The sequence below is a fragment of the Pinus tabuliformis genome, chromosome 5_2 (assembly GCF_031772625.1).
Source record: "Pinus tabuliformis cultivar Carrire ecotype Pingquan chromosome 5_2, CPIR1, whole genome shotgun sequence".
NCBI lineage: Eukaryota > Viridiplantae > Streptophyta > Pinopsida > Pinales > Pinaceae > Pinus > Pinus tabuliformis.
In genome coordinates this window covers 121,622,579-121,648,354 of record NC_142306.1, presented here as the reverse complement: position 1 = coordinate 121,648,354, position 25,776 = coordinate 121,622,579, and the positions used below count along the sequence as shown (strand labels likewise).

General features: G+C 41.4%; 1 protein-coding gene across 1 annotated transcript in view; it reads right to left on the bottom strand.

The window, feature by feature from the left end:
* Positions 1-25,776, bottom strand: part of LOC149157800 (uncharacterized) — a 294,458-nt gene that overhangs the window by 135,145 nt on the left and 133,537 nt on the right. The window contains exons 3-4 of the mRNA XM_089436018.1: positions 5,075-5,166; positions 4,752-4,870 (exon numbers count right to left, since the gene is read on the bottom strand). Coding sequence (XP_089292144.1) covers positions 4,752-4,870; positions 5,075-5,166 — 211 coding nt within the window. The remainder of the gene's footprint in view (positions 1-4,751; positions 4,871-5,074; positions 5,167-25,776) is intronic.

Below are 25,776 nucleotides of genomic sequence, written 5' to 3'. Positions count from 1 at the left end.
GGCCACCTGCGCTGCTGTGTAGTGTGCGGATATGGCGAAAAAGTGTGCGTACTTTGTCAGTCGATCAACGACGACAAAGATACAATCCTTGCCCTGCACCATGGGCAACCCTATGATGAAGTCCATTGAAATACACTCCCATTTCCCCTCCGAAATGGGAAGAGGCTGCAATAATCCTGCGGGATGGCTCATCTACCCCTTGTTCCTCTAGCAAATATCGCACTCCCGGATATGCTGGAGTACGTCCTCCTTGAGGCCCTTCCATGAGAACCTTTCTCTAATGGCCCTGTAGGTTTTGGTAAAACCCTGATGGCCGACCAAGGGTGAATCATGTGATGCCTGAAGTATCTTCTTCTTGAGCTGAGATCCCTTAGTCAAGAAGATCCGGTCCCTATAGTAGATGATCTCATCGACTACCCTGTACCTGTCATCCGCCACCTACCCATCCAGAACCTCACATGCAAATCTGTCCTTGGAGTACTCTACTAAGAGTTGAGCCCTCCAATCTGTGTCCAAGCTCATAAGAGATAATGTGGCTAGTCTACACGAAAGGGCATCTGCTACCACATTGTTCTTACCCTTGACATACTCAATGTCAAAGTCATAAGCTTGAATCTTACTGATCCACTTCTGCTGCCTCTCCTGTAGCTGTTTCTGCTCCAAAAAGAACCTGAGGCTGTTGTGATCAGTCCTCACCCTGAACCTGTTACCCACTAAATACTGTCGGAATTTGGCCAATGCATGCATAATGGCCAGCATCTCCTTGTCGTATATAGAATACAACCTCTCATGCGGAAGGAGCTTCCGGCTCTCAAAGGCTATAGGGTGACCTCCCTACATCAACACTGCGCTGATCCCCTCTCTCGACGCATCACACTCCAAAACAAATGGCTACGAAAAATCCGGCAATGCAAGCACTTGACAGCTGCTCATAACCTCCTTAACCCTGTCAAAGGCTCGCTGCATTGTATCCAACCAACTGAATGCCCCCTTCCTCGTCAGATCTGTCAGGGGTGTAGCAAGCTGTGAGAAACTCTTGACGAAATTCCGGTAGTAAGTACGAATGCCAATGAATCCCCGAAGTTCTGTCACGTTCCTCGGCTCCAGCCAATCTCTAATGGCCCTGATCTTCTCCTCGTGGACTCTCACTCTGTCCACCCCTATGATGTATCCCAAGTACAACATCTCCGTCAACCCAAACTCACACTTGGAGAGCTTGGCATAGAACTGCTGCTCCTCCAAGATGCACAACATTGTCTCAATGTGTTGGAGATGCTCCTCCCAAGTCCTGTTGTAAATGAGAATATCATCAAAGAACACCAACACAAACTTCCTTAAGTGACTGCGGAAGATGTGATTCATGCAGGACTGGAATGTAGCTGGAGCGTTGGTTAGCTCGAAGGGCATCACCAAAAACTCAAAGTGCCCATAATGACACCTGAAGGCGGTCGGTCTTGGGAATGTCCCGCTCCCTCACGTGAATCTGATGGTACCCAGATCTCAAATCAATCTTTGAGAAGAACTGTGCTCCTCTCAACTCATCCATCAACTCATCGATCTTGGGTATGGGGTACCTGTTCTTCAGGGTCTTCTTGTTCAGGGCCTTGTAGTCAATGCACATCCTCAATGTGTCGTCCTTCTTCTTCACCAACACCACGGAAGAAGCAAAAGGACTCGTGCTCAGCCGAATGTGCCCAAGAGCTAGCAACTCCTGAATGGCCCGCTCAATCTCATCCCGATAGGCCTTGGGATGCCTATAGGGGGTAGTAATCACTGCCTATATGCCCTGCTCAAGCTCAATGGTGTGCTCAAACCCCCGGTCCGGTGGCTATCCCGGCAGAATCTCCCCAAACATTGTGGCATACTGGTCAAGGATGGACTGTATCTCTGGGTGCACCGTCTGCCCTGTAGTCCCTGCCTCTGATGCACGCAACTCCACTGCCCACTCTACGTCTCCCTTCCGGAAGACTGCCTCCATCCGATGAGCCGAAACAGTCTAAGGCGGATATGTGTGTTGTCTACGTATCTTCTCATGCCTCCCTATCTTCTCATCATCCCACTCCATCTCTAGGGCCTTCCAATCTGTCGTGACCTTCCCTAGAGTAATAAGCCATCGAACACCCAGTATCATGTTGGTGTCTGGAATATTGACCACAAAAAAGTGGTCAGTCAATATGTAGGTGCCCATCGTCACTGATAACTCTGGGACATAACGAGCACACACCATGGTCTGATCTCCTGGGACCAAAACTGAAAATCCATCGAAGGTCTTTGTCTATATACCTCTCCGCTCAACCATCTGTGCATCGATGAAGTTGTGGGTTGCCCCACTGTCAACCAAAACTGATACTCGTTGGCCACGTACTATCCCCCGTACGCGCAGCGTCAAATACTTGGGAACTCCTCGCAATGCTACAAGGGCCCCTCCGGTAGGTGCAAAAGCTGCACCACCTGCTGCTGCTGGTGGAGGTGGCAAAGGATCCTGCGCAGCATGACTATCTCTTGCCTGCACATCATCCTCCTCATCCTCTTCCCCGCTGCTCTCGGAGAAGACCTCAATAAAATGTGCTTTGCTAGCAACACATCTATGTCCCGGTGCCCACGACTCCTGACAGGTAAAGCACAACCACTTCTTCTTCAGCTCCCTCTTGACATCATCATCAATCTGTGCTCGTCCTGGATTCCCCTTTGGAAGCGGAATCCTCACATCCTTCCCCTTAGGCTGGAAAGCCTGTATCTGGGGATGAGAGCCATTTCCTTACCATTCTGAGTGTATTTCTTCACTTGCCTTGTGCAATTCGAGTTGCTATCTTTCTGATCACCTCTTGTACTCTTTCCATTACTCAGTATAATAAAATGGCTTAGCATTTCTCTCTGCATTTCTCGAGTATCTGCTTATATTCCATGTATACATTATGGTATGTTGCACTATTGTTATTTTTTTTAATCTCTTTGAGCTCCCCGACTACTATACCACTTGTGTGTTTTTCTCCTATACTCTTAAACAGAGTCTAGAAAGGGCTAGGAAGCCTCCAGATCTCGTCCTCTCATCAGAGGCGACATATCTGGTAAACGCCCTCCCAGTCCATCTCTGGTTGGAGTTTGCTTGTGTTTGAGGGATACCCCTGATAAGGGATATTGAAATGGTATCAGAGCATAGATCTGGCTCAGCCTGTGGAGCTAGCAGTCTATGATACCGAGGGAGAAGCCCTACATCTGTTACAGAGGTAGGAAATACTGAGATATTGAGCGTAGGTTGGAGAACACCTACGGAGAGGGAGACTGTGTTCGGGTGGTGGACACAAAATAGGAGGAGCTTGTGGTAAACACAGAATAGGAGGAGCCTGTGGTGGACGTAGAGCAGGAGGATCTGATGGCAGATGAGGACGGGAAGAGATTTGGGGACATGCTCCTCAAATCAGTGCAGGATCTGTCGAGGCAGATTGAGGTGATGGGGCAGAGATTCACGACGGTGGAGGCTAGTCAACGTGAGAACCCACGGGTTTTCCAGGTTGGTGAGAGATCAGGTACATCCCACCATTTGCCAGAGCAGGGTGCCACTCATCACAGCAGACCCCGCGATCATCACAGAGGATACCGACATTATCATGATGGAGACACCCACCGCACAGCTAGTAGATTCCACTTGCCTACATTTGATGGCTCATCAAACAGTTCGGCAAAGTCCTGGGTGGAGAAGCTGGACATCTATTTCCAGCTTAATCAGATGTCGGAGATAGAGGCCATCAAGGTGGCGACATTACATTTGGGTGGTGAGGCTTAGGACTGGTGGTTCCATGGGATGGTTAAACTCGGACACTCCACAATGACGACATATGCCAAGTTCACCAGGAGATTGATAGAGAGGCTTGACCGGAGGGATCCGGAACAACACTTTGTTGAGCTAACAAGGCTCAAACAGACCGGGAACCCAGAGACCTACATTGCAGAGTTCTTGAGGGTTTCAGTGATGGTCCCAGATCTATTTGCGACACGGAGGATCTACATGTTTGTTGAGGGGTTAGCAGAGCCACTTCGGGGTCTAGTCAGATCCACTAGACCAGCCACACTCCAAGATGCTATTAGCAGGACCCAGGACTTACAGGATGCCTTACCCAGGACCCAGACATTTCCAAATTAAATTTTGTTCTATTTTCCTGTTTAACTGATAAAACTATCTTCTATTTCAATTCTTGAAACTTTCCCCCATTTCCTGCAAATTTAGTCAAAGCTTCTAGCCATACCCAACACCCATGCCCACATTCTGCAAACTTGTGCAACAAAGTTTGCAACATCAAATTACATTAGAAACAACAGAGTATAGAATGATTGTAGCCTTGAATATGTAGATTAGTAGGAAGTGGCTTGTGTTATCTGCTGCTTTCAGCATTTCATTTGCAATATATAGAAATTGACATGATCAAATGAGAAAATATATATGACAAACTACAACAAAAAGGAAAAGCAATATTTCTAACTGTTTTCTGTGCAAATAGATGAGTTTTTTTCTTACTTCATTGTGTATAATGAACCCAGGATGATTATTTGAAAGAGATCACACAATAATGTTACAATGAAATAATTTTTAAAAACTAGTATGGAGCTAAATTAATGTATATTATTATAGTTACAGAGTACCTGATGGATTAGATTAATAAGCTAACAAAAATTGTAATTCAGATTTATTGACATGTCAATGTTATTTCCTATCCTCTGAAAAGCTGTAATTGAAACTCAAGGTCAGTCTTTACCTAAATCCAGTACTGTGATTCCTAGGTATGAGTGGAGAGGCTTTGGAATGAGAATAGTAGTGTAGCCGGCATATGCCATCAACAAAGGGAGTGCTGCAATTGAAGGTAAGAGCAGTTTCCTGTTTCCACAATAAACATATAGTTAAGCAGGTCATTTAGCATAAAGTACCCACCTCCAAAATTCTTAGAACAAAATGACTATAGTAATAGAGGTCATCCAGAACATACAATCTAGCACAGCGCTCAACATAATATAGTCCTGGGCATTCCATATGAATACATATTACAAAGCAACTTCAATGAGAATGGTAATCAAAACTTACACGCGCCAAGGAATATCAAGGACATCATCCACAAACCCAAGGAAAAGCATGAAGCAAATGGATCCCAATGCCGCATTATACTCCACAAGCCACTGCGCAAATAAAATAGCACTAAATACATCATTACAATTGCAGATAAAATATAATAGCATAATATAGCGCTGACACGAATTATATAAACCATTTTGCAAGAAAATATCAAGCAACCATCTCTAATGTATAAATTTACCTACACCTATAATAAGAAACCAAGATTAACTGAAAGACACACAAAGCTTAGTTCACCTCTACTATGTCTTTCCTCTAAGAGTTTTCATCCTGTGAACGAAGACTTTTTAAATGAAAATTTGCTCATGTAAAGCCTATTTTATTAATGTATGCCAGTTAATCTGCAGTCATTAAAAAGTTGTAAACATAATTGAGGAGGTGATGTTTGAATAGTTAAGGGCTAGGAATTCACCAATGTCAGTCACAAGTTTAAGCTTTGCAGAGATAACTGTGTGTTAACAGCTTGGACAGGGATTGAGCATGTAAGAGGACCCAAAGGCTTCAATAGGCTACTCCTGTGGGGGAACCAGGAATCAATATCTCAGTGAATATATATGTAGCTTAACTTCTGAGGCAATGAGTTTCCATGTAATTTACAATATTATAAAGATGCCCAAGTCCTACAGGTAAGAATTTAATCAGAGGATGTATGAACTAGTTAATGTACCGGGATATATGAACAAGTGTTGAGTTAAGAAGAACATGTGTCACATGAAAGGGGAAGACTCGAGTCATGAGGCAAGAAAGGTCACACTGAATCCCAAGGCTCAAGGTAACAAGACCATACATAATCTGTGAATTGTGGAGAATCAGAGAATGAATCTGTAACTCGTGCAGTGCAACACCAAAAGCATTTATGTATAAGATTTCTTTCTCTATATCTTTGTACGTGTGCATGAATGTATGTTGTGTAACTAAATTTCCCATGACATGCATTCCCATTTGATTCATAGTACTATAGTAGTAAAGCATTGATTTTAAATTAAGTATGAGAGTAAATCATCCTACGATTGCTGATTCTGTTATTCCTGAAATAAATCTGAACAACTGGGACAAAATCGCCAAAGAAGCAAGCCTGGGAGTTTATCCCAAAGGTATGCAACAAGGTAAGCCTCCTGAATCCAAGACTATTTTAGACCAACCTATTATCAAGAAAGTTATGTATGACATAAGCGCACGGGGTGTATAACAATTGGAGATAGAGTGTACTGTTTAGGCACTCTTGGTATGAAGGTCGTCAGTTCAAAACCCCACGGGTTTAGCTAACAAAACATAGGTTTATGACATAACAAATCATTCCTAAATTGATTGCTTCAATGGACTATGTGAAATGGCCCATGATAGTTGGGCAATATATAGCTAGAGTTGAAAACAGTGTCCTAGCCAAAACAATATATCATTTTTCTAAAATACCACACCAAGGCTTTAAAAAAGCCTCTATAAGCCCGAAATTCAATTGTTTTCAGTCACTTATCTCTGCACTAGTTGGGGAATGAGAACAACAGAGTTTATCATCATCTGCCATCAATCTTAGGAGAGCCAAACCATCATTTCCATCACCATCACAGAAACTTTTGTGGAGCGGAGATTGATTTTTGTTTGTCATTTTCATATTTCCAAGGGATTAATTTCTATCTGTCATTTTGATAGTTCCAAGAGATTGATTTCTAACATTTCTTATGATCAAAACTCGTTAAATTCATTATGAAACTCTTACAAGCTATGTCACAAGGTTTGTCGAACTTTAACCTTGAGGTTCGAATTTTGGCGAACCTCATCAAACCTCATCGAACCTCATAGCCAATGACCAAGTCCATAGATCAAAACTCATAACTTCATGTCACAACTCAAGCTTGTATTTTAACCTTGCAGTTTCCAAGTTTGTGATAGCATATTTTATGTTTATTGATGTTGATTTGTTACTATTTTATCCTATAATTCATTTTAAATTAATGTATGCTTATACATATAGACGAACCTAATAGCGAACCTCATCAAAAAAATTGAACTCAAACTGAACCCAATCATTGTCGAACCCGAACCATGTGACATTGCTTAAAAGTTCAGAGTATTAACACCATAATGATATGGTTTACAACTTTACATCTACTACAACCTCCAACCATGGGTGAAGCAGTTTGAGAGACCCACCAGTGTGGACACCATTTCTTAGGATAGCATTGACACCATGTCTGAGTGGAGGAAGGAGACCCCAGCTATGAGGTGGCACCTATGTAGTGACATTGGAAGGAATGGGACCTGGCAAAGGAGGCAGGGGAGGATAACCCACAACCATTAGGGAGGAGTTGTAGAAATTTCTGATCTAGGGCATTAATCTTGAGGTTTCCCAGATGTAATCCCTATGGGCATTCAGCCTTCGGGCTGATCTAAAGTATTCAATCACAGAAGCAAATACTTCAATTCACTTCAACCCAAATCACAAGGCGGCTTGTGAGAAAAGATACCAAATGACTGTATTTCAATTGCAACAAGTTACATCCTTTAGAGCACATTTTCCATGCATATGAAGCTCTATTACAGCCGCAAATATGTCCTCCTTATCTTCAAGATATGTCTTAAATCACTCAGCAATTTGAGCCCTATGTTATGTCAAATAGTATCAACAACAAGTGCTGGAATCTATTGCATGAAACTCCTACACTGACCACGTTCCAGTATCAGAAATTCACGGTAATGTGAAAATGCCTTGAAAACTTCTTACAAAATACCCAAGTGCTTGTCAAGGGCATGGGGACCCATAGGAAGTCTAAAAAACGATCCATGGGAAATGAAGACAAATTGACCTCTAATCCATTTCTAAACCTACCTACAAATTACCCTATCATTCTTATATTCTTGCAAGATAATTGTTAAATAAGTTGGGTTTGTGAGAAATATTAGAGAATAAAGAAACATTATTCTTGTAGCTCTTATGAGAGAAGACTAGGGTTTTTGGAAACCCCGGTGATACTTATTATGTTTGTTGAAGAGAAGAAGAAGATGAGACATATTGCACACTTGTCGGATGCAAGTGTAGCAGCCAAGGAGGATACTTGATGAACAAACCAGGTTTTGTTCATAGTGACTCCTAGCTAGGAGGAGTTTGTGACTACGGCTTTCTTGATTTCTCCAACCAGGGTCTGGAGAGCTTGAAATTTTACCAACTTGCGACGAGCTATCGGTATGTACAATTACTTCATCTCTTATATATAAAAAATGTGTTTCAACTATCCAATTAGTGTGTACTTTCAGATTTCCAAAAACACTAGTTTTCATCTCTCAAAATAACTTCAAGAACAATGCTTCTTTATCCTCTAGGGTTTCTACCAAACCCTAGCTTCCTTGCCTGCTTAATGTAAAACCCTAAGCCTAGAATTTCCCTTGGACTTCTCCAACACTCTAGCACTCCAAGACAAAAAGTGATAATACAATGATGAGCACAAGGATTGAGAGAGACCGGTGCACTCCATGCCTCACATCTCTAAAACGAGTGATGACTGAATTCACAAGATCAAGTACATCTCTAATGTCTCTCTTTTATCTTCTCCTGAGGTCTCTTCATGAAGCCTAGTGTTTTGCTCCCTATAAGACATCTCTTTAAGACAAGTACATTTATATGGGAGGTAAGGGAGGTCAACAATACAATAGTGGTCCTTGTTAACCGCTCATATTGTATGAGGGCTTGTACTTGTGACTTTCATCACACTAGTTCTGACTTTTATCACACCAAACTCATACTTGTGACTATGATTTCATGTGGCAAAGGCTTGTAGGCGATATTCATAGAGCATTTGATGGACTAGGGGTATTTGTGGTGCACACTTTTATAGAATTGCTTCCCTTGTGACAGTTTATCTGTTGAACACCTTGGTGGCAATTGAGGAATTCTAATGCAAGTTGTTTGATTGCATATTTGTGACATTTTTATGGATGCCCCTAGTGTCTAGCTTGGAAACGATGCCTTAATTTGATTTATTTTTGTCAAGTGCCTTATGTTACATGGATTTTCTAAGGATTATGAAGGCATTCTTGGTATATTGGTGTTAATTTTCCTGCGAACCTAACACCCAACAGTTCATTGACCTAGTAGATTACAGATCTATTGAATCAAAGCATAGCTAGATTCATAAATTAATTAGTAAAAATAACCAATCTCAATCACAATGTGTTAAGTTATGGTATGTTCTATGCTTATAACAGTTTACTTCTTTTTCTTATTATATTCCACCGATTAGTAATCACATGTACATAAAGTAAAGTGCAGATAGAACATTAAACGATCGACAGAAAACAAGCCAAGACAAGAGACACAAGATGTGGCGGCTAGCCAGGGACAAACCCCACAATGTGTGGGGAAACCCTTTGATCAAATCTTCTTTTATCTTCAATAATTCAGCAGAGAGAAATAGTACAATAAATCTGATTCATATCAACAGTGGCAAACCCTAGATCAGTAGCATCAGCATTAGCGGCTTCATTATCAAACTAGGGCAGATCATATCTCACAAACCGACAGTCGGATTGACTTCATTCCACCACCAAAAGTTTCGGCTTTCAGAGGAGGTTCAGATGAACCTACAGCGCAGTTCAGATGAGGAGATCTTCTAGGCCACGCAAGTCAATCTTTACTTCTGCAGTTGTAGCTTCAATTTCAGCAGTTTCCGGCTTCAAACTAGGGCAGTCGATATCTTGCAAACCGTTCGTCGGATTGACTTCATTCCACCACCAAAAGTTGCGGCTTTCAAAGGAGGTTCAGATGAACCTACAGCACAGTTCCAAAGAGGAGATCTTCTAGGCCACGCAAGTCAATCTTTACTTCTGCAGTTGCAGCTTCAGTTTCAGCGGTTTCCGGCTTCAAACTAGGGCAGTCGATATCTTGCAAACCGTTCATCGGATTGACTTCATTCCACCACCAAAAGTTACGGCTTTCAAAGGAGGCTCAGATGAACCTACAGCGCAGTTCCAAAGATGAGATCTTCTAGGCCACGCAAGTCAATCTTTACTTCTGCAGTTGCAGCTTCAGTTTCAGCAGTTTCCGGCTTCAAACTAGGGCAGTCGATATCTTGCAAACCGTTCGTCGGATTGACTTCATTCCACCACCAAAAGTTGCGACTTTCAAAGGAGGTTCAGATGAACCTACAGCGCAGTTCCAAAGAGGAGATCTTCTAGGCCACGCAAGTCAATCTTTATTTCTGCAGTTGCAGCTTCAAATTCAACAGCTTCCGGTTTCACATGTGTGAGAGAGAGAGACCCATTTCAGCGCAGTAGAGAAGAGACTCATATCTACGCAGTAGAGAGAGAGAGATGTGATGAGATGAGTGAGTCCAAATGAGGAAAAGTCCTCTTATATTTATACACAACGTTTGTGGGTGAATAGATGCGACTGTTGGGCTTCTGAGCCTACATGAGTTGTAGGTCGGCTTGATAATAATTCCATAATCAAAATAAATTCATATCTCCATGAATACTTATCGGAATTTGATGATCTTTATATCAATCCTACACCTCTCGACGAGAGGAATCTAATAAAAATATTATTAGCCATGAATAAGATGACCCACATGAAGTTTTGCCCTGGTTGCCAATTTTAACACTCCCTCTCAACCATGGAGAACTTCATCTGCAATCTGTCTATCGATCGTTACTATTCATCCATCAAATGCACTGCCTTGTACAGCCTGACCCTTGCCGTGCTTTGCTCTATTCTGCCTGTTCTGCTTTGTCTTGTTCTGCTCTGCACTGATCTGAACTGTTTTGTTCTATTATGCTCTGCTCTTGCATTGTTCTGTTCTACTCTGCTTTTGTCCGAATTATGAAGAAGAAGAAATGATCGAGGATGTATCATACTGACTCAAAGTCAGTCTCAGAGTATGTACCACTGGTCCCAGACCAGTCTCAACCAACCCAAAGTCAGTGTCATAGTGAGTACAACTCCAATGGTCCCAGACCAATATCATCCTCCATTGACTCAAAGTCAGTCTCAAAGTATGTACCACTGATCCCAGACCAGTCTCAACCGACCCGAAGTCAGCGTCATAGTATGGTACAACTCCTACCACTGGTCCCAGACCAGTATCATTGATCACAGATCAATGGAGGTCATCGTAGCGTAGGGAGTACGGTAGTTACAACGATGCGTCCATCGGTACTACTATGGTCCCTAACTTCATTTCCCTGCTCATTGATCAGATGAGAGGTACTTCCCATGAGTTCCAGACTGCATGGGTAGGATGCCTCGACAGGAGAACTAATCAATCCTGTCCTCACAGGAGAACACATCAATCCTGCTACAATTGCCATGGAGAACACATCAATCCAGGCCTCACAGGAGAACACATCAATCCTGCTACAATTGCCATGGAGAACACATCAATCTAGGCCGCCATGGAGAACACATCAATCCAGGCCTCACAGGAGAACACATCAATCCTGCTACAATCGCCATGGAGAACACATCAATCCAGGCCGCACAGGAGAAGTAATCATCCTGCTACACAGGAGAGCGAATCATCCTGTTCCACAAGAGAGCGAATCATCTTGTCCCACAAGAGAGCGAATCATCTTGTTCCAGTGTGCACCACCAGGGGAGGGTGAGTCACCCTGTGGTTGTATGTTGCTCCAGTAATAACCGCAAGCCCTCAGAGCTCCCAGAGCTCAATGTATGCAACATGCAGGACCCTTGTACAAGGGTTTCTTACCGACTCCAAGTCGTTTGGGAAAATCACAGATTAGATCTTTTCTCGTGGCTTTGACAAGGTGTATCAACCTGTACATCATCTTAATGCGATGGAGCCTCCTTGCTTACCATATCCAAGATGATGTCTATCTGCTGGAGCAATCGACGAATACGGGATTCCTTAATAATCGAATCCCACCTCTGGTTGTTATAGAGAATCACAGTGGTATCCAATGTAAATCCAAACAGCTCACTGAAGAGCTTTCGCAACCAGACTGCCTCACACGAGGTTATGCTAGCAACAATATATCCTGCTTCAGCAGTGCTCAAAGCCACCGACTTCTGCTTCCTGCTCATCCAGGATATCGAAGCAGATCCCAAGATGAAACAGTACCCGGAAGTGCTCTTACGGTCCACCACACTGCTTGCCCAATCAACATCAGTCTATCCAAGTAGTCTCACATCTCCGGCAGTGTATCTTAATCCATGAGAGATTGTGTCCTGAAGACATCTCAGAAGATTCCTGGCATCAATCCAGTGAGGCTCAACCAAATATGAGCTCACAATGTTAACTGCAAAACATATGTTCGGACGGAGGTTCACCAAGAACATCAATGCGAATGAGTTTTTGAAACTCAGAGGCATTTCCCAAGTCTGGTCCGACATCACTACCATATAACTTATAAAAGTTAAGATCCTCGAGGTAGTCACAAGCTTGCAGTCCATCATACCGAATCTTTCCAATATATTTACCACATATTTTCCTTGAGATAGGAAAATTTCCCTTGGCTTCTGCCACACTTCAAGTCCTTGGTCCTTCATTTCAAATTCAGAGGCCAGCTCCCTCTTACATTTGTGAATGAGAGGGTCTGCACCTGTTAGAAAGAGGTCATCCACATACAATACCAGTATGAGAGGCTTGTCATCTTCAACCTTAAAGTAAAGGTTAGGATCGGCTTCACTCCTAGTGAATCCCAGCTTCATCAAGTAGCTATCGATCCTCTCATACCATGCTCGGGGTGCTTGCTTCAGCCCATAGAGAGCTTTCTTCAACCTGCATACATGAGATTTTCGATCATAAATCTCAAATCCTTCGGGTTGCTCCACGTAGACCTCTTCTTTGATCAAGCCATGCAAAAATGCAGTCTTGACATCCATCTGATGTAGGATCCATCCTTGTGAAGCGGCAAGGGCTATGATCGAGCGGATGGTCGTATATCTGGCAACAGTTGCAAATATCTCATCATAGTCTATACCTTCCTTTTGGGAGAAACCTCGAGCAACAAAACGAGCCTTATACTTTTCCGTGCTTCCATCTGCTGCATGCTTTATCTTGTAAAGCCATTTTGAAGTAACAATTGTCTTGTCCAGGGTCTGGGAACTACTTCCCAGACATCATTCTCCATAATAGACTCGTATTCTATGGTCATATCATCCTTCCATAGTTAATGCTTGATGACATCTGAGAATGATGAAGGTTCATTTTGAATGATTGTGCTCATGATGGTCAGGTATCCTTGATACCTATTAGGTTTCTTACTTTCACGAAAGGTTCCTCGGGGTGCAGCATGTCCTTCAGCATCATCAAGTAACCCCTTAAGCCATGAAGGCCTCTTCCTAGAAGAGGAAGGCTCATATGGAGGAGGATCAATCGGATCCATGGGTTCTTCTACATCAGGCATTGATTCATCATCCTTTTCTTTCAGTTCCCTGGTGTCGGCTTCTTGAGAGCTCCTCAAAGTCGGAAGATTGATCACCTTGCTGAGAGCCATATCTTCGTCAAAGGTGACATCATGACTAATTATGACTTCCCTTTGACCGGCTACATAGATTCTATAGCCTTTAGTATTTTCACCATAGCCCACGAAAATTCCCTTCTTTCCAGATGCTCCCAATTTATTTCTTTTCTCTTTCGGCACATGAAAGTATACAGGGCTTCCAAAAATTACCGGTGAATTTTTCTTCAGGAGTCTTGGAACCCAATGCTTGATGAGGGCATCAATTTTGTACATATACGACGGTGATTGTAGTTTCAGCCCATAGAAACATCAGAAGTCTTTGATCATGTAGCATGGCCCAGACAGCTTCCATCATCGTGCGGTTCTTCCTTCCCACCACACCATTCTGCTCAGGAGTATGAGGTGTAGAAGTCTCCCTCTTAATGCCAACCTCAGGTATGCCTGAGTGAACCAATTGTAATATATCAGAGGTCTTTCTTTGGCTTGAGGGGAATGGTCCCCTTTTTGAGCATTCCTTTAGCACATCCTGGACATACACCTTCATTCTCTATTCAGAATTCGGGCATCCCTATCACCATTTGTCTTACACCGAGTATAGCTTTATAATGAAGGGGGAAAACCTCTAATGCCAAAGTTCGGACTGAAGAGATGTGTCATAAGACATGACACCTAGTAGACTTCCATCGACCTGATACAATGAATCAACACTAAACCCAAGAGTAAAGGCATCTTTAACATTATTTTTCCATATACATACCTTGCCATCGCTGAAGGTTACCTTGTAGCCTTTGTCTTCCATTCCCGAGATGGACACTAGGTTCTTTTTGAGGTCAGGTGCATTTAATACATCCTGGAATTTCTGGCCTTCTTGAATGCTTGTCCTCTTCCTTGATTCCCAGCTCTCCTCTTACCTTTGCTGTTGAATTTGGCATTCCTTTGATTGCCATCAGAGGGATTTTGATCATCGTCCTAGAGTGAGTCCTTTCTATCAGGGCACTCCCTTGCATAGTGACTTGCTTTATCGCAAATGTAACATCGTCATTTTCTTCTAGCTTTAGGTCCAGCCTTTCCTTTTGATTTAGTCCCGGAATTATTTCTTTTCTTTGCATGAAAAGAAAAGGCAGCAGGAGGACCTTTAGGCATGGGCATTTCTTACACTTCTTCTTGAATGCATCTAGCCATTAATTCCTCGAAACCAGGAATTACATTATAGTTCAGAAGAGTAGTCCTGAACACATACCATTCAGATGGTAATCCTTCAAGAGTTGTGAGTGCCATTTCTCTGTCAGTAATAGTTTCCCCAATAGATAGGAGATCGTTCTTGATCTCGGTGATTCTTAAGAAGTATGCTTACATACTTTCATCTTTTACCCTTCTTGATTTCCCTCAGCTTATTTCTAAGAAACAAAACATGATTTTCATCATTAACTTTAAATAAACTCACCAGTCTATCGTAGATTTCCTTGGAGGTGTCCAGTTCAGAGATGTAGGCCACCAAGTGCTTGTCGATAGAGTCTCGGATGATCTTCTATTGTTTTGACTTCTCCATTTTTTCATTTGTTCCAGGCAGCAGCGGATGCATTTGATGGAGGCTCAACAATATTGCCTCTCACATGATCCAACACTCCTTGATCTTCAAGGGTTAGATCGATAGACATCTTTCATTCGTGATAGTCAGCTTTCTCACGGAGCTTGTCTTCGGCAGGAAAGAGTGTTGAGGACCCCATAGTTCTTTTAGGATAGCCTTGCCAATCTTCTTTCTCGGGCTTTGTCTTCACCTCAGCTCTGATACCATGTTCAGTTATGGTATGTTCTATGCTTATAACAGTTTACTTCTTTTTCTTATTATATTCCACCGATTAGTAATCACATGTACATAAAGTAAAGTGCAGATAGAACATTAAACGATCGACAGAGAACAAGCCAAGACAAGAGACACAAGATGTGGCAGCTAGCCAGGGACAAACCCCACAATGTGTGGGGAAACCCTTTGATCAAATCTTCTTTTATCTTCAATAATTCAGCAGAGAGAAATAGTACAATAAATCTGATTCATATCAGCAGTAGCAAACCCTAGATCAGTAGCATCAGCATTAGCGGCTTCATTATCAAACTAGGGCAGACCATATCTCACAAACCGACAGTCGGATTGACTTCATTCCACCACCAAAAGTTTCGGCTTCCAGAGGAGGTTCAGATGAACCTACAGGGCAGTTCAGATGAGGAGATATTCTAGGCCACGCAAGTCAATCTTTACTTCTGCAGTTGCAGCTTCAGTTTCAACAGTTTCCGGCTTCAAACTAGGGCAGTCGATATTTTGCAAACCTTTCGTCGGATTGACTTCATTCCACCACCAAAAGTTGCGGCTTTCAAAGGAGGTTCAGATGAACCTACAACGCAATTCCAAAGAGGAGATCTTCTAGGCCACGCAAGTCAATCTTTACTTCTGCAGTTGCAGCTTCAGTTTCAGCAGTTTCCGGCTTCAAACTAGGGCAGTCGATATCTTGCAAACCGTCCGTCGGATTGACTTCATTCCACCACCAAAAGTTGCGGCTTTCAAAGGAGGTTCAGATGAACCTACAGCGCAGTTCCAAAGAGGAGATCTTCTAGGCCACGCATGTCAATCTTTACTTCTGCAGTTGCAGCTTCAGTGTCAGCAGTTTCCGGCTTCAAACTAGAGCAGTCGATATCTTGCAAACCGTTCGTCGGATTGACTTCATTCCACCACCAAAAGTTGCGGCTTTCAAAGGAGGTTCAGATGAACCTACAGCGCAGTTCCAAAGAGGAGATCTTCTAGGCCACGCAAGTCAATCTTTACTTCTGCAGTTGCAGCTTCAAATTCAATAGCTTCCGGCTTCACATGTGTGAGAGAGAGAGAGACCCATTTCAGCGCAGTAGAGAAGAGACTCATATCTGTGTAGTAGAGAGAGAGAGATGTGATGAGATGAGTGAGTCCAAATGAGGAAAAGTCCTCTTATATTTATACACAACGTTTGTGGGTGAATAGATGCGACTGTTGGGCTTCTAAGCCTACATGAGTTGTAGGTCGGCTTGATAATAATTCCATAATCAAAATAAATTCATATCTCCATGAATACTTATCGGAATTTGATGATCTTTATATCAATCCTACACCTCTCGACGAGAGGAATCTAATAAAAATATTATTAGCCATGAATAAGATGACCCACATGAAGTTTTGCCCTGGTTCCCAATTTTAACACAATGAAACAAACAAATTCAAACCAATCAACAGCTCTTCATTAATATTTAGAACATACTTGGGCTCTCGTCCTGGGATAATGGCTCAACTAAGAAAATTACAAATTACAATATATCTTGGATTTGATCCAACAGATCAAGCCCTAGATTAGTCCTCAATCCCCTTGGCTGAGGAGATCTTGTGCAACTTCTACACGCCTAGACACTTAGGCCCGTGCAGAAGTACTTGCTCGAGCTACAAACATGAACAATTGGCACATCATTTGGATAGAAGGCTCAAGATTGCCACAATTTTCTATGTAAACTTATCTCTCCTAGTGGCTAGACATGGATGGTGTGTGATGAGGCTTGGGTCTATTAGATGAACGCTCTATCACATATGGGCATACTTGGTATTGGGATAGCATCATGGCATTGCTGGTGTTTTGCTCTAGGAAATAGCTTCTCATATGAACAATTTCCTAGATGGATTAAACACTCCAATGTCTATATTAATGGTTATTTATGAGGTCTTCCTCTTGATTATGGTGTGTGATAGTATATCTGACTATTTTGAGCAAGAATATGGCATCTTAGACTTGGTTAACCCTTCAGTCCATGGAGCACTCCCCTTATTTTTTATTAATGGCACACATGTTGAGGCTTTACTACTATTCATGGGTGATTGATGGGGCTTCCCCAAAGTTTATTATTACGACTTTGCACATGGGTCTATGCTATCACATCTCCTTATCCATGGATATATTAGTTGGCATATTCAGTGAGGATTGTTAGATATTGGACGATGAGCTTGTAGCTTTTTTTAAGAAGATATACTAACCATTTGGACTGTTTTTAGTGCTGATTGTTCATGATTTTCTAGACTGATAATTACTTCCAATGATTTATTCATTAATCTTATGCCACATTCATCATTAAGCAATTATACATACGAAATCTTCAACAGCAAAACAATAATGACAGTAGGATCATGAAGAGACAACCAAACACAAGAGACAAAAAATTTACCCTAACATTAGAGAAATTTTGAGGTCAAAAATGGGCCTCAAAACAAAAATGTACAACAAAAATCAACTTTATAAGAACCAATAGGATTCAATATGATGATGTCAACCATGGGGGATGATTCACCATTTTTGGAGTAAAAAGATAGAAAATAAAAAAACTACTTTTTCAACTCGTATTTTCAACTTATCTCCCTACGATTTTACTCAAATTTCGAGTGGGAGCACTCGTTGGATGCAGAATTTAATTTTGCATCCAAGGAGTACCCATGTTGCATACTTTTGATGGACCCCACTACACAAAAAATGTGAAACACATGAAAAATGTTATTGCAAACACATTTTTTCATGTATTTCACATTTTTCTTGTAGTAGGGTCCATCAAAATTATGCAACATGGATACTCCTTGGATGCAAAATTAAATTCCACATCCAACGACTGCTCCCACTTGAAATTTGAGTTATATCATAACGAGATAAGTTGAAAATACAAGTTGAAAAAATAGATTTTTCCTTTTTCCCTCCAAAACTTGATGAGGTAATCTAATCTTATTTTATTATTTCCACTACTATTTTATAATATTCCTCAGGAGAACCATTTTAGACCTCAAAAGTTCTCTAATGGAAAACCCTCTTCTAGGGAGAAACCCAACAACCTTTTCTTAGAGAAATTTTCCAATTCAACAAGAGATATTACCTAAGTTCTATAGAACAACCTGGAGATTCCTATGGCTAGACTAGCCCTCCATCCATGAACAATAGTACAAGATGTCCTTCCAGTGATTCCTTCCAACTAGGCCTTCTTTAAGTAGAAATTCAGCCTTCTAATCTGCCTCAGAACAAACACAAATTCATCCTTCAAGTCTGCCACTGATTCATCCTTCAAGCATGTCACATATTCATCCTTTAAGTCTGCCTCAAAAACGTTTGTTAAGTCTCCTACAAATTCATCCTTTTGCCTCAGAAATCTCCCTTTCTCGCATGTGTGAACAAAGACAAATGATGCTCTGAATTGCTCACAATTGGAGGACAAGTGTGAATTTATAGTGATCTAAGATGCCCCCAAGTGGTGTGTCTCTTGGGCTGGACCGACTTGACTTGTGTGGAGACAAATAATTTAAATTTCAAATATTGATCTTCCCTTTTTTGAAGCCAACTAGAGATCCAAATTATATTTATCATTTTCTTTTATATGAAAACCGACCATAGCTACAAAAATTCAACACTCCCTCTTAGCTAGGGAGGTATTCATAATGACTTCTTCAGATGTTCTCTTGTTGATTAAAATTTCTCTACTACAAGAAAAGGTTGAATGAGCTCAGTTATGTTGATGAATCCATCCACCTCATGTTTTATACCAGAACCATGTGGAAAGCAACCAACATCAGCGTCATGCAAAGGGATCTAGTAGCCCAATAGTCACAGCTCCTTTGCAAAGGATCTAGTCAAACACAAGCCAAATACCCATTGGCAAGGCAGGCACCCCTTTACACAAGACTAGTCCTTGGGTCACCAATCTACCAAGTCGTTACTTGGAGTCTTGTCAGGAACCTACCCGACCCATGATGAAACCAGAGACCCATTTACCATTCCCACATGTCGTCACATGCTATTGAATGGTAAAAATACTTGCCCAATGCTATAAGGCACAAGCTCAACGCACTAGCCAAAACCCATGGCAATATGGTCAGATAACCCCTAACCAAGGAAGCAATCCAAGCCATGATGCTACTGGGCCAATCTCCCCAGCTATATTACATGGCTTCCCAGTCAATACCCATGACCTAAGGGAGATCATCCACCCCTTGACTCTACAACATCAACACTCCCTTCAACCAAGGGAAGCATTCCCAATCACTCCAAGCTTGTCCCAGAAGTATGCCAATTTCATCCAGGGACAGAATCTTTGTGAGAATGTCAGCAACCAGCTCGATTATGAACATACATAGGTGCCTCATTGCTCCTTTTGTACCACGTGCTTTGACCTATCATCACAGTCGTCATCCGACCTCAACACATGTTGTGCCACATGCCTCGGCTTAACCATAAACTGACCAACTTGAATCCATCACCACATTTACTTTCTGGTCACTCTGACTAGGTGCTCCCTATAACGCTAAAACAAATTTTGTTGAGACAATCCAAGCTGCTCTCTCTACCATTCAGCTTCATCAGATTGCATACCATGGGAATGGCCATGGACTTGTTGTATATCATCCCAAATCTCTAAAGGATCATAATAATAGACTTCCTTTTAAACAAGGAAGATCTCACCTGCCTTCTGCCACACTTCTAGTCCCAAGAAGTAATATATCCAACCAAGATCTTTCATATCAATCCTAGAAATCAACTCCCTTTGTCATGATTTCTCCCTCTATCACGGAAGCAAATCTTCCTGCCACTATTGCTCCCTCTGACAAGTGAATCCTTCCACTCATAAAAAACAAGAGCAACCAAGATTTCTCAGATATCCATACCAAGCCCAAGGTTAGTACAAAGCTTTCTCCAGTCTACAAACATGAGATCCCCTCTCATGTACCTCAAAGTCCAGAGGTTTTTCCTCTATATACACTTCTTCTCCCTCAATTACTCCATTAAGGAAGACGGTCTTCACATCCACATGATGTAACCCATAATAGAAGCAACATAAATAATAATTCAAACAGAAGTGTACCTGGCAACTGGAGCAAATGTCTCCTCATAGTCCTCTCCCTCTTCCTAGGAGAATCATCGCTTTATACTTCTCTATGTTGTCATCTACCACATACTTAATCTTGTAGATCCACTTGGAAGTCGCCATTGACTTCTCTCTGGCACAATTTCCTCCATCATGGCATACTTTAAACTTGTTGGCATGTCTGCTCCCTCTGAACTAGGAGACCTTCTGGTCATTAGGCACGATGTCAATACAATTTCTCCCTCTAAAACACAAATCATTGATCCTGGGAGAATCCTCTTGACAAAAACTTTTCTTTGTTCGTCCAATGCTTCCATCTGTTGCCAGAGCCTTGGCAACCTTCACAATGTACTTGCAAACCTCATTAGGAGGTCATGGAAGAAACAATTATAACACAGCAAAAGAAGCAAACACGAGGCTAAATAATAGTAAAAACAATAATATTCAAGGAAGAGAGATATAAAGTACTTATCTTTGAGGATTGTATGGAATTGTCAACTCCCTGTTGATCTTTGCCTCACAGCACAAATCATTGAGATCCATCTGCAAACTCATAATCCTTGTCCTCATCATCAACATGTTGCTTTCCTTTCCCTGCATGAGCTAGGAGTTTCTTCTTTCGGCAGAAACACCAATCTAGGCATAGCTCTACTGTCAGGCCAGGGTAACTCCACATTGAACAGAAGAAAACTGAGATGATATTTCATTAAGAGAACTATTGTTTATATACAAGAAGGAGAAGGAACAGTTCATCTTCTTGATGACTGTTCACGTTCCAGTTCACCCATCCGTTGAGGATTAGGTGTCAACATTCCCCCCCTTAATCTGAAGGGATGTTGGTGAGTCCAAGCATCGTTCTGAATCTTTCAAGCTTTTCTCTTCCAAGCGCTTTGGTGCAGATGTCTGCAATTTGCTCGTTTGTGGAACAATGACGGAGATGGATTGTTTTGGCCTCAACATGATGTCGGATCAGATGATATTTAGTATTGATGTGCTTAGTACGATCATGGAACTTTGGGTTCTTGGCCAACTTTATTGCAGAGGTGTTATCAATCATGAGTGGAGTTGATTGTGTTTGTTTTACCTGCAAGTCTTCAAGAATTTTCCTGAGCCACACAATTTCTTTCGTTGCTTCAGCTGTTGCCATGTATTCTGCTTCTGTTGTGGAATCTGCTGGTACTGATTGTTTGCGTGATCTCCAGGAGACAGCTCCTGATCCAAGACTCATAGCATATCCTGAAGTAGATACCCCAGTTTCTTTGTCTCCATCGAAGTCTGAATCAGAGTATCCAATCAAGTTGAAGTCGCCCACCTGTGTATACTTGATTCCAAGGTCTTGAGTTCCCTTCAAGTACCTTAGAACTCTTTTTGCAGCAGACCAATGTCCCTCACAAGGCTTTTGCATAAACCTGGAGAGGATTCCAACGGCAAATGAAATGTCTGGTCTGGTAGTAGTGAGGTAGATGAGACTTCCTATAAGCTGTCTATACTTTGTTGCATCCTCAAATTCCTTTCCTTCAATAGATGTGAGCTTCAAGTTTTGTTCCATTGGAGTAGAAAGAGGATTGCACTCTGTCATGCCAAATCTGTTTAACAAATCTCCAATGTATTTCTTTTGAGAAAGAAATATGGATTTTGGATGTTGGGTTACTTCAATGCCAAGATAGTAATGAACATAGCCCAAATCAGTCATTTCAAAACTTTTTCCTAATTCTTTCTTTATGGATGCAATATAGCTTTCATTGTTCCCTGTCATTAAAAGATCATCTACATATACCACAAGATATACAACTGTTTTGCCAACTTTCTTGACAAATAAAGTTGCATCATCAAGATCAAAATGTTTGAAGTTGAGTTTCAGAAGATGCTCAGTTAGTTTTTCATACCAGGCTCGTGGTGCTTGTTTGAGGCCATACAAGGACTTCACAAGTTTGCATACTTTGCGTTCATGTCCTTTCACAGCAAATCCTTCAGGCTGGGACATAAAAACATTCTCTTTTAGATTTCCATTCAAGAATGCAGTTTTTACATCCATTTGATGGACTTTCCAACCATTCTGAGCAGCTAGTGCAAAGAGTGTCCGGATGGTTGCCCATTTTGCTGTGGGGGCAAAAGTTTCCTCATAATCGACCCCTTCCTTCTGTGCAAAACCTTTTGCCACAAGCCTAGCTTTGTGCTTGTCAAGTGAGCCATCAGCTTTGTACTTGTTCTTGTAGACCCACTTGCAGCCAATTGGTTTGGTTCCAAATGGAGGATCAACCAGCTTCCAAGTGCCATTCTTTATGAGGGCATCATACTCCTTCTGCATCGCTTCTTTCCATTCATCATGAGAAGCAGCTTCTTTGAAGGAAGTTGGTTCAAAATCTGTAGACAAGTTCAATTCATAATCATAAGTAACATCCATATCAACAGGTGAATTAGAGTTATCTACATCACCTCCATCTTGTCGGTTTGTATTTCTGGTACCTGTTTTTCCAATTTCATCAGGATGAACACTTTCAAGTGTCTTTGTCAGCCACTTTGGGGGACCTTTCTGAGATGGTCCAGGCTGCTCTGTTGATTGAGTTGGGTCTGAATCAAGATTGAGTCTCCCAATTCTATCAATTACATCACTTAAAGCATCATCCGTTGTTGGAGTGTCATGCAGGGGAGATTGTTCTTCAGAAGAAGATTCCACATGTTGATCTAGTATAGGAATCCCCCCTTCAAGATGTGGAATCTGATTATCAAATTCTTGAAATGATTTCGGTTTTGTGAATCTATCCAAGCGATCAAGTTGCCGCTCAACAACACTGTCAGATTTGGATGATTCAAGAAAAATGACATCTCTAGATAAAACAAACTTTTTATTTACTTCATCATAGAGGCGGTATGCTTTAGATGTGTTTGAATACCCCAGGAAGATACACTTACGACTTCTAGCACCAAGTTTGTTTCTATGTACCTTTGGTATTAAAGCATAACAGGTGGAACCAAAAATCCTGAGATGTTTTACCGAAGGAACATGTCCATACCACAATTCATAAGGAGTCTTGTTTCTTATAGCACTAGATGGACATCTATTCTTTATATATGCAGCACATAGAACAGCATCAGCCCAAAACATTGTCTTTACATTTTTGAAGAAAAGCATGGATCGTACCATATTCAAGATTGTTCTGTTCATTCTTTCAGCTACACCATTCTGTTGAGGATTATAAGGCACAGTTGTTTGATGTTTAATCCCATGTTGGCGAAGATTGTGTTCAAATTCATTTGATGTATATTCTTTTCCATTATCAGTGCAAATAGACCCAATATGAGATTGTGCATCATTTTCAATCCATTTATGAAAATTCTTGAATGTTTGAAAAGCATCAGATTTGTTCTTCAATAAATAAACCCAACACATTCTGGTGTAATCATCAATAAATGTCATGATATATTTATTTCCATTTGCAGAAGGAACAGGCATTGGACCACATAAATCTGAATGAATGAGTTCAAGCTTCCTATGTGCTCTTGAATGTGAATCATGAAAAGACTGTTTGCTATGCTTTCCTAGAATGCAAGCATCACATTGCTTATGTTTTCTAGGAATTGTAGGCAAACCAGCAACACCATTTTTCTTCAACAAGCGGAGACTATCATAGTTTAAATGTCCAAATCTAGCATGCCATAATAAACTTGACGGAAGTGTACCTTCTTCATGATGAGAAATATATGAGAAATGTTGTGCATGAGCAGAGGTTCCTTGCAGTTTAAGAAGTCTTTCTTCTTCTATACCCCTCATGACAAGTGAGTGGTCAGATGCCTTTCTTACCTCAAGCTTTCTGTCAAACATGTGAATGGAGTGACCTTGCTGGCCGATGTGGACCAGGGACAGCAAGTTTCTCTTGAGCTGTGGGAGATATAGAACATGATCCAGAAGAAAGTCTGGAAGACCAGGCAGTTTAAGCCTGATTGTGCCAAGCCCTGATGGCTTGATTTTTGACTGATCTGCAAAGTATACTGCGCCATCAACATTATCAGTGAAATCTTCAAAAAAATCTTTCCTATGAGTCATATGACAGGTTGCTCCTGAATCAAGCAACCAGTCATTTTTCGAAGAAGCAAGTGAAGCATTAAACAAATCTTCATTTACTCCAATGTTACATTGTGCCTCAATATAGTGAGCGGATTCAGGTGCTTTACCTTTGTCTGTGTCATCAGTTTTACCTTTCTGCTGATTTCTTCTCTGCTCAATTTTGTCCCATGGTAGCTTGCATGTAGAAGCATCAAGTGATCCATTTCGTTTGCAGCGAATGCAATGTAGATCTGCCTTTTCTGCTTGAGAATGTCTGCCCCCCCTGCCTCTGAGGTATCTTCCTCTTCCTCTTCGTCCACCTCTTCCTCTTGTAGAATCTTGAGCAGGATGCTTTTCTTTATGAGCAAGGCAAACAGTCTCTTCAGAAGATTCAGGGACTGTTTTCTTTCCAAAGGCTTTCTCTCTTTCAGCAAACTTTTTCACAAGAGACTCAAAGGTTATGTCTTTAAGATTTCCATTTGCTTGTAAAGACTCAAGATAATTGGAGTAGGTAGGATAGAGTGCTTTGAGAAAGGCAATAAGAGAGATATCCAGCTCAACCTTAGTGGATTTAATATCATGCATTATCGACTTTATTTCAGATGCAAGAGCAAGAGGATCAGTATTCTTCAGTTCAAGAGTGAAGAGTTTAATCATGAGCTGAACAACTTCAAGTGCAGAATGTGAATCATAGAGTTCTTTCAGCTTTTGTAAAGCTTCAAAGGCAGTGGAATAGGATGAAATATGACGACTTACTTCTTCATTTACAGATGCTGCGATCAATGCATAGGCTTTGTTGTTCTTGTTTTCCCAAATGACAAGTTCTTTATCTGATGTAGGCTGCACAGGGTCTTTGTCTTCTTCTCCAACACACACTCCCTTCCACAACTCATTGTAGATGAGGGTGTGTTTTACCATCCGGGACCATTCAGAATAGTTCTCCTTGCCAGTGAGAACTATTCCTACCATAGAAATGATTGAATGCATTTTGTAAAAAAAAATACTTCTGCTAAAAAACTTCTGCTGATAAGAAATTTCTGCTGATAAAAAAACTTTTACTGATGTACAGTGAAATTGTACTCAAAAGATTTCTGTGGGAAATAACTTTGCATTAGCGTCTACAATATAAATCCCTTTGATTCTCTAGACCAGCTGTTCATCCATACATTCACTCATATCATAACTTCAATATCTGAATACTTAAAAATTACAATGATGCAAACTCGGAAATGTTTGTCAATATTTGAACAGTTTGTTAAAAAAATGCTAAAGAGCTGTTGCATCGCATCTC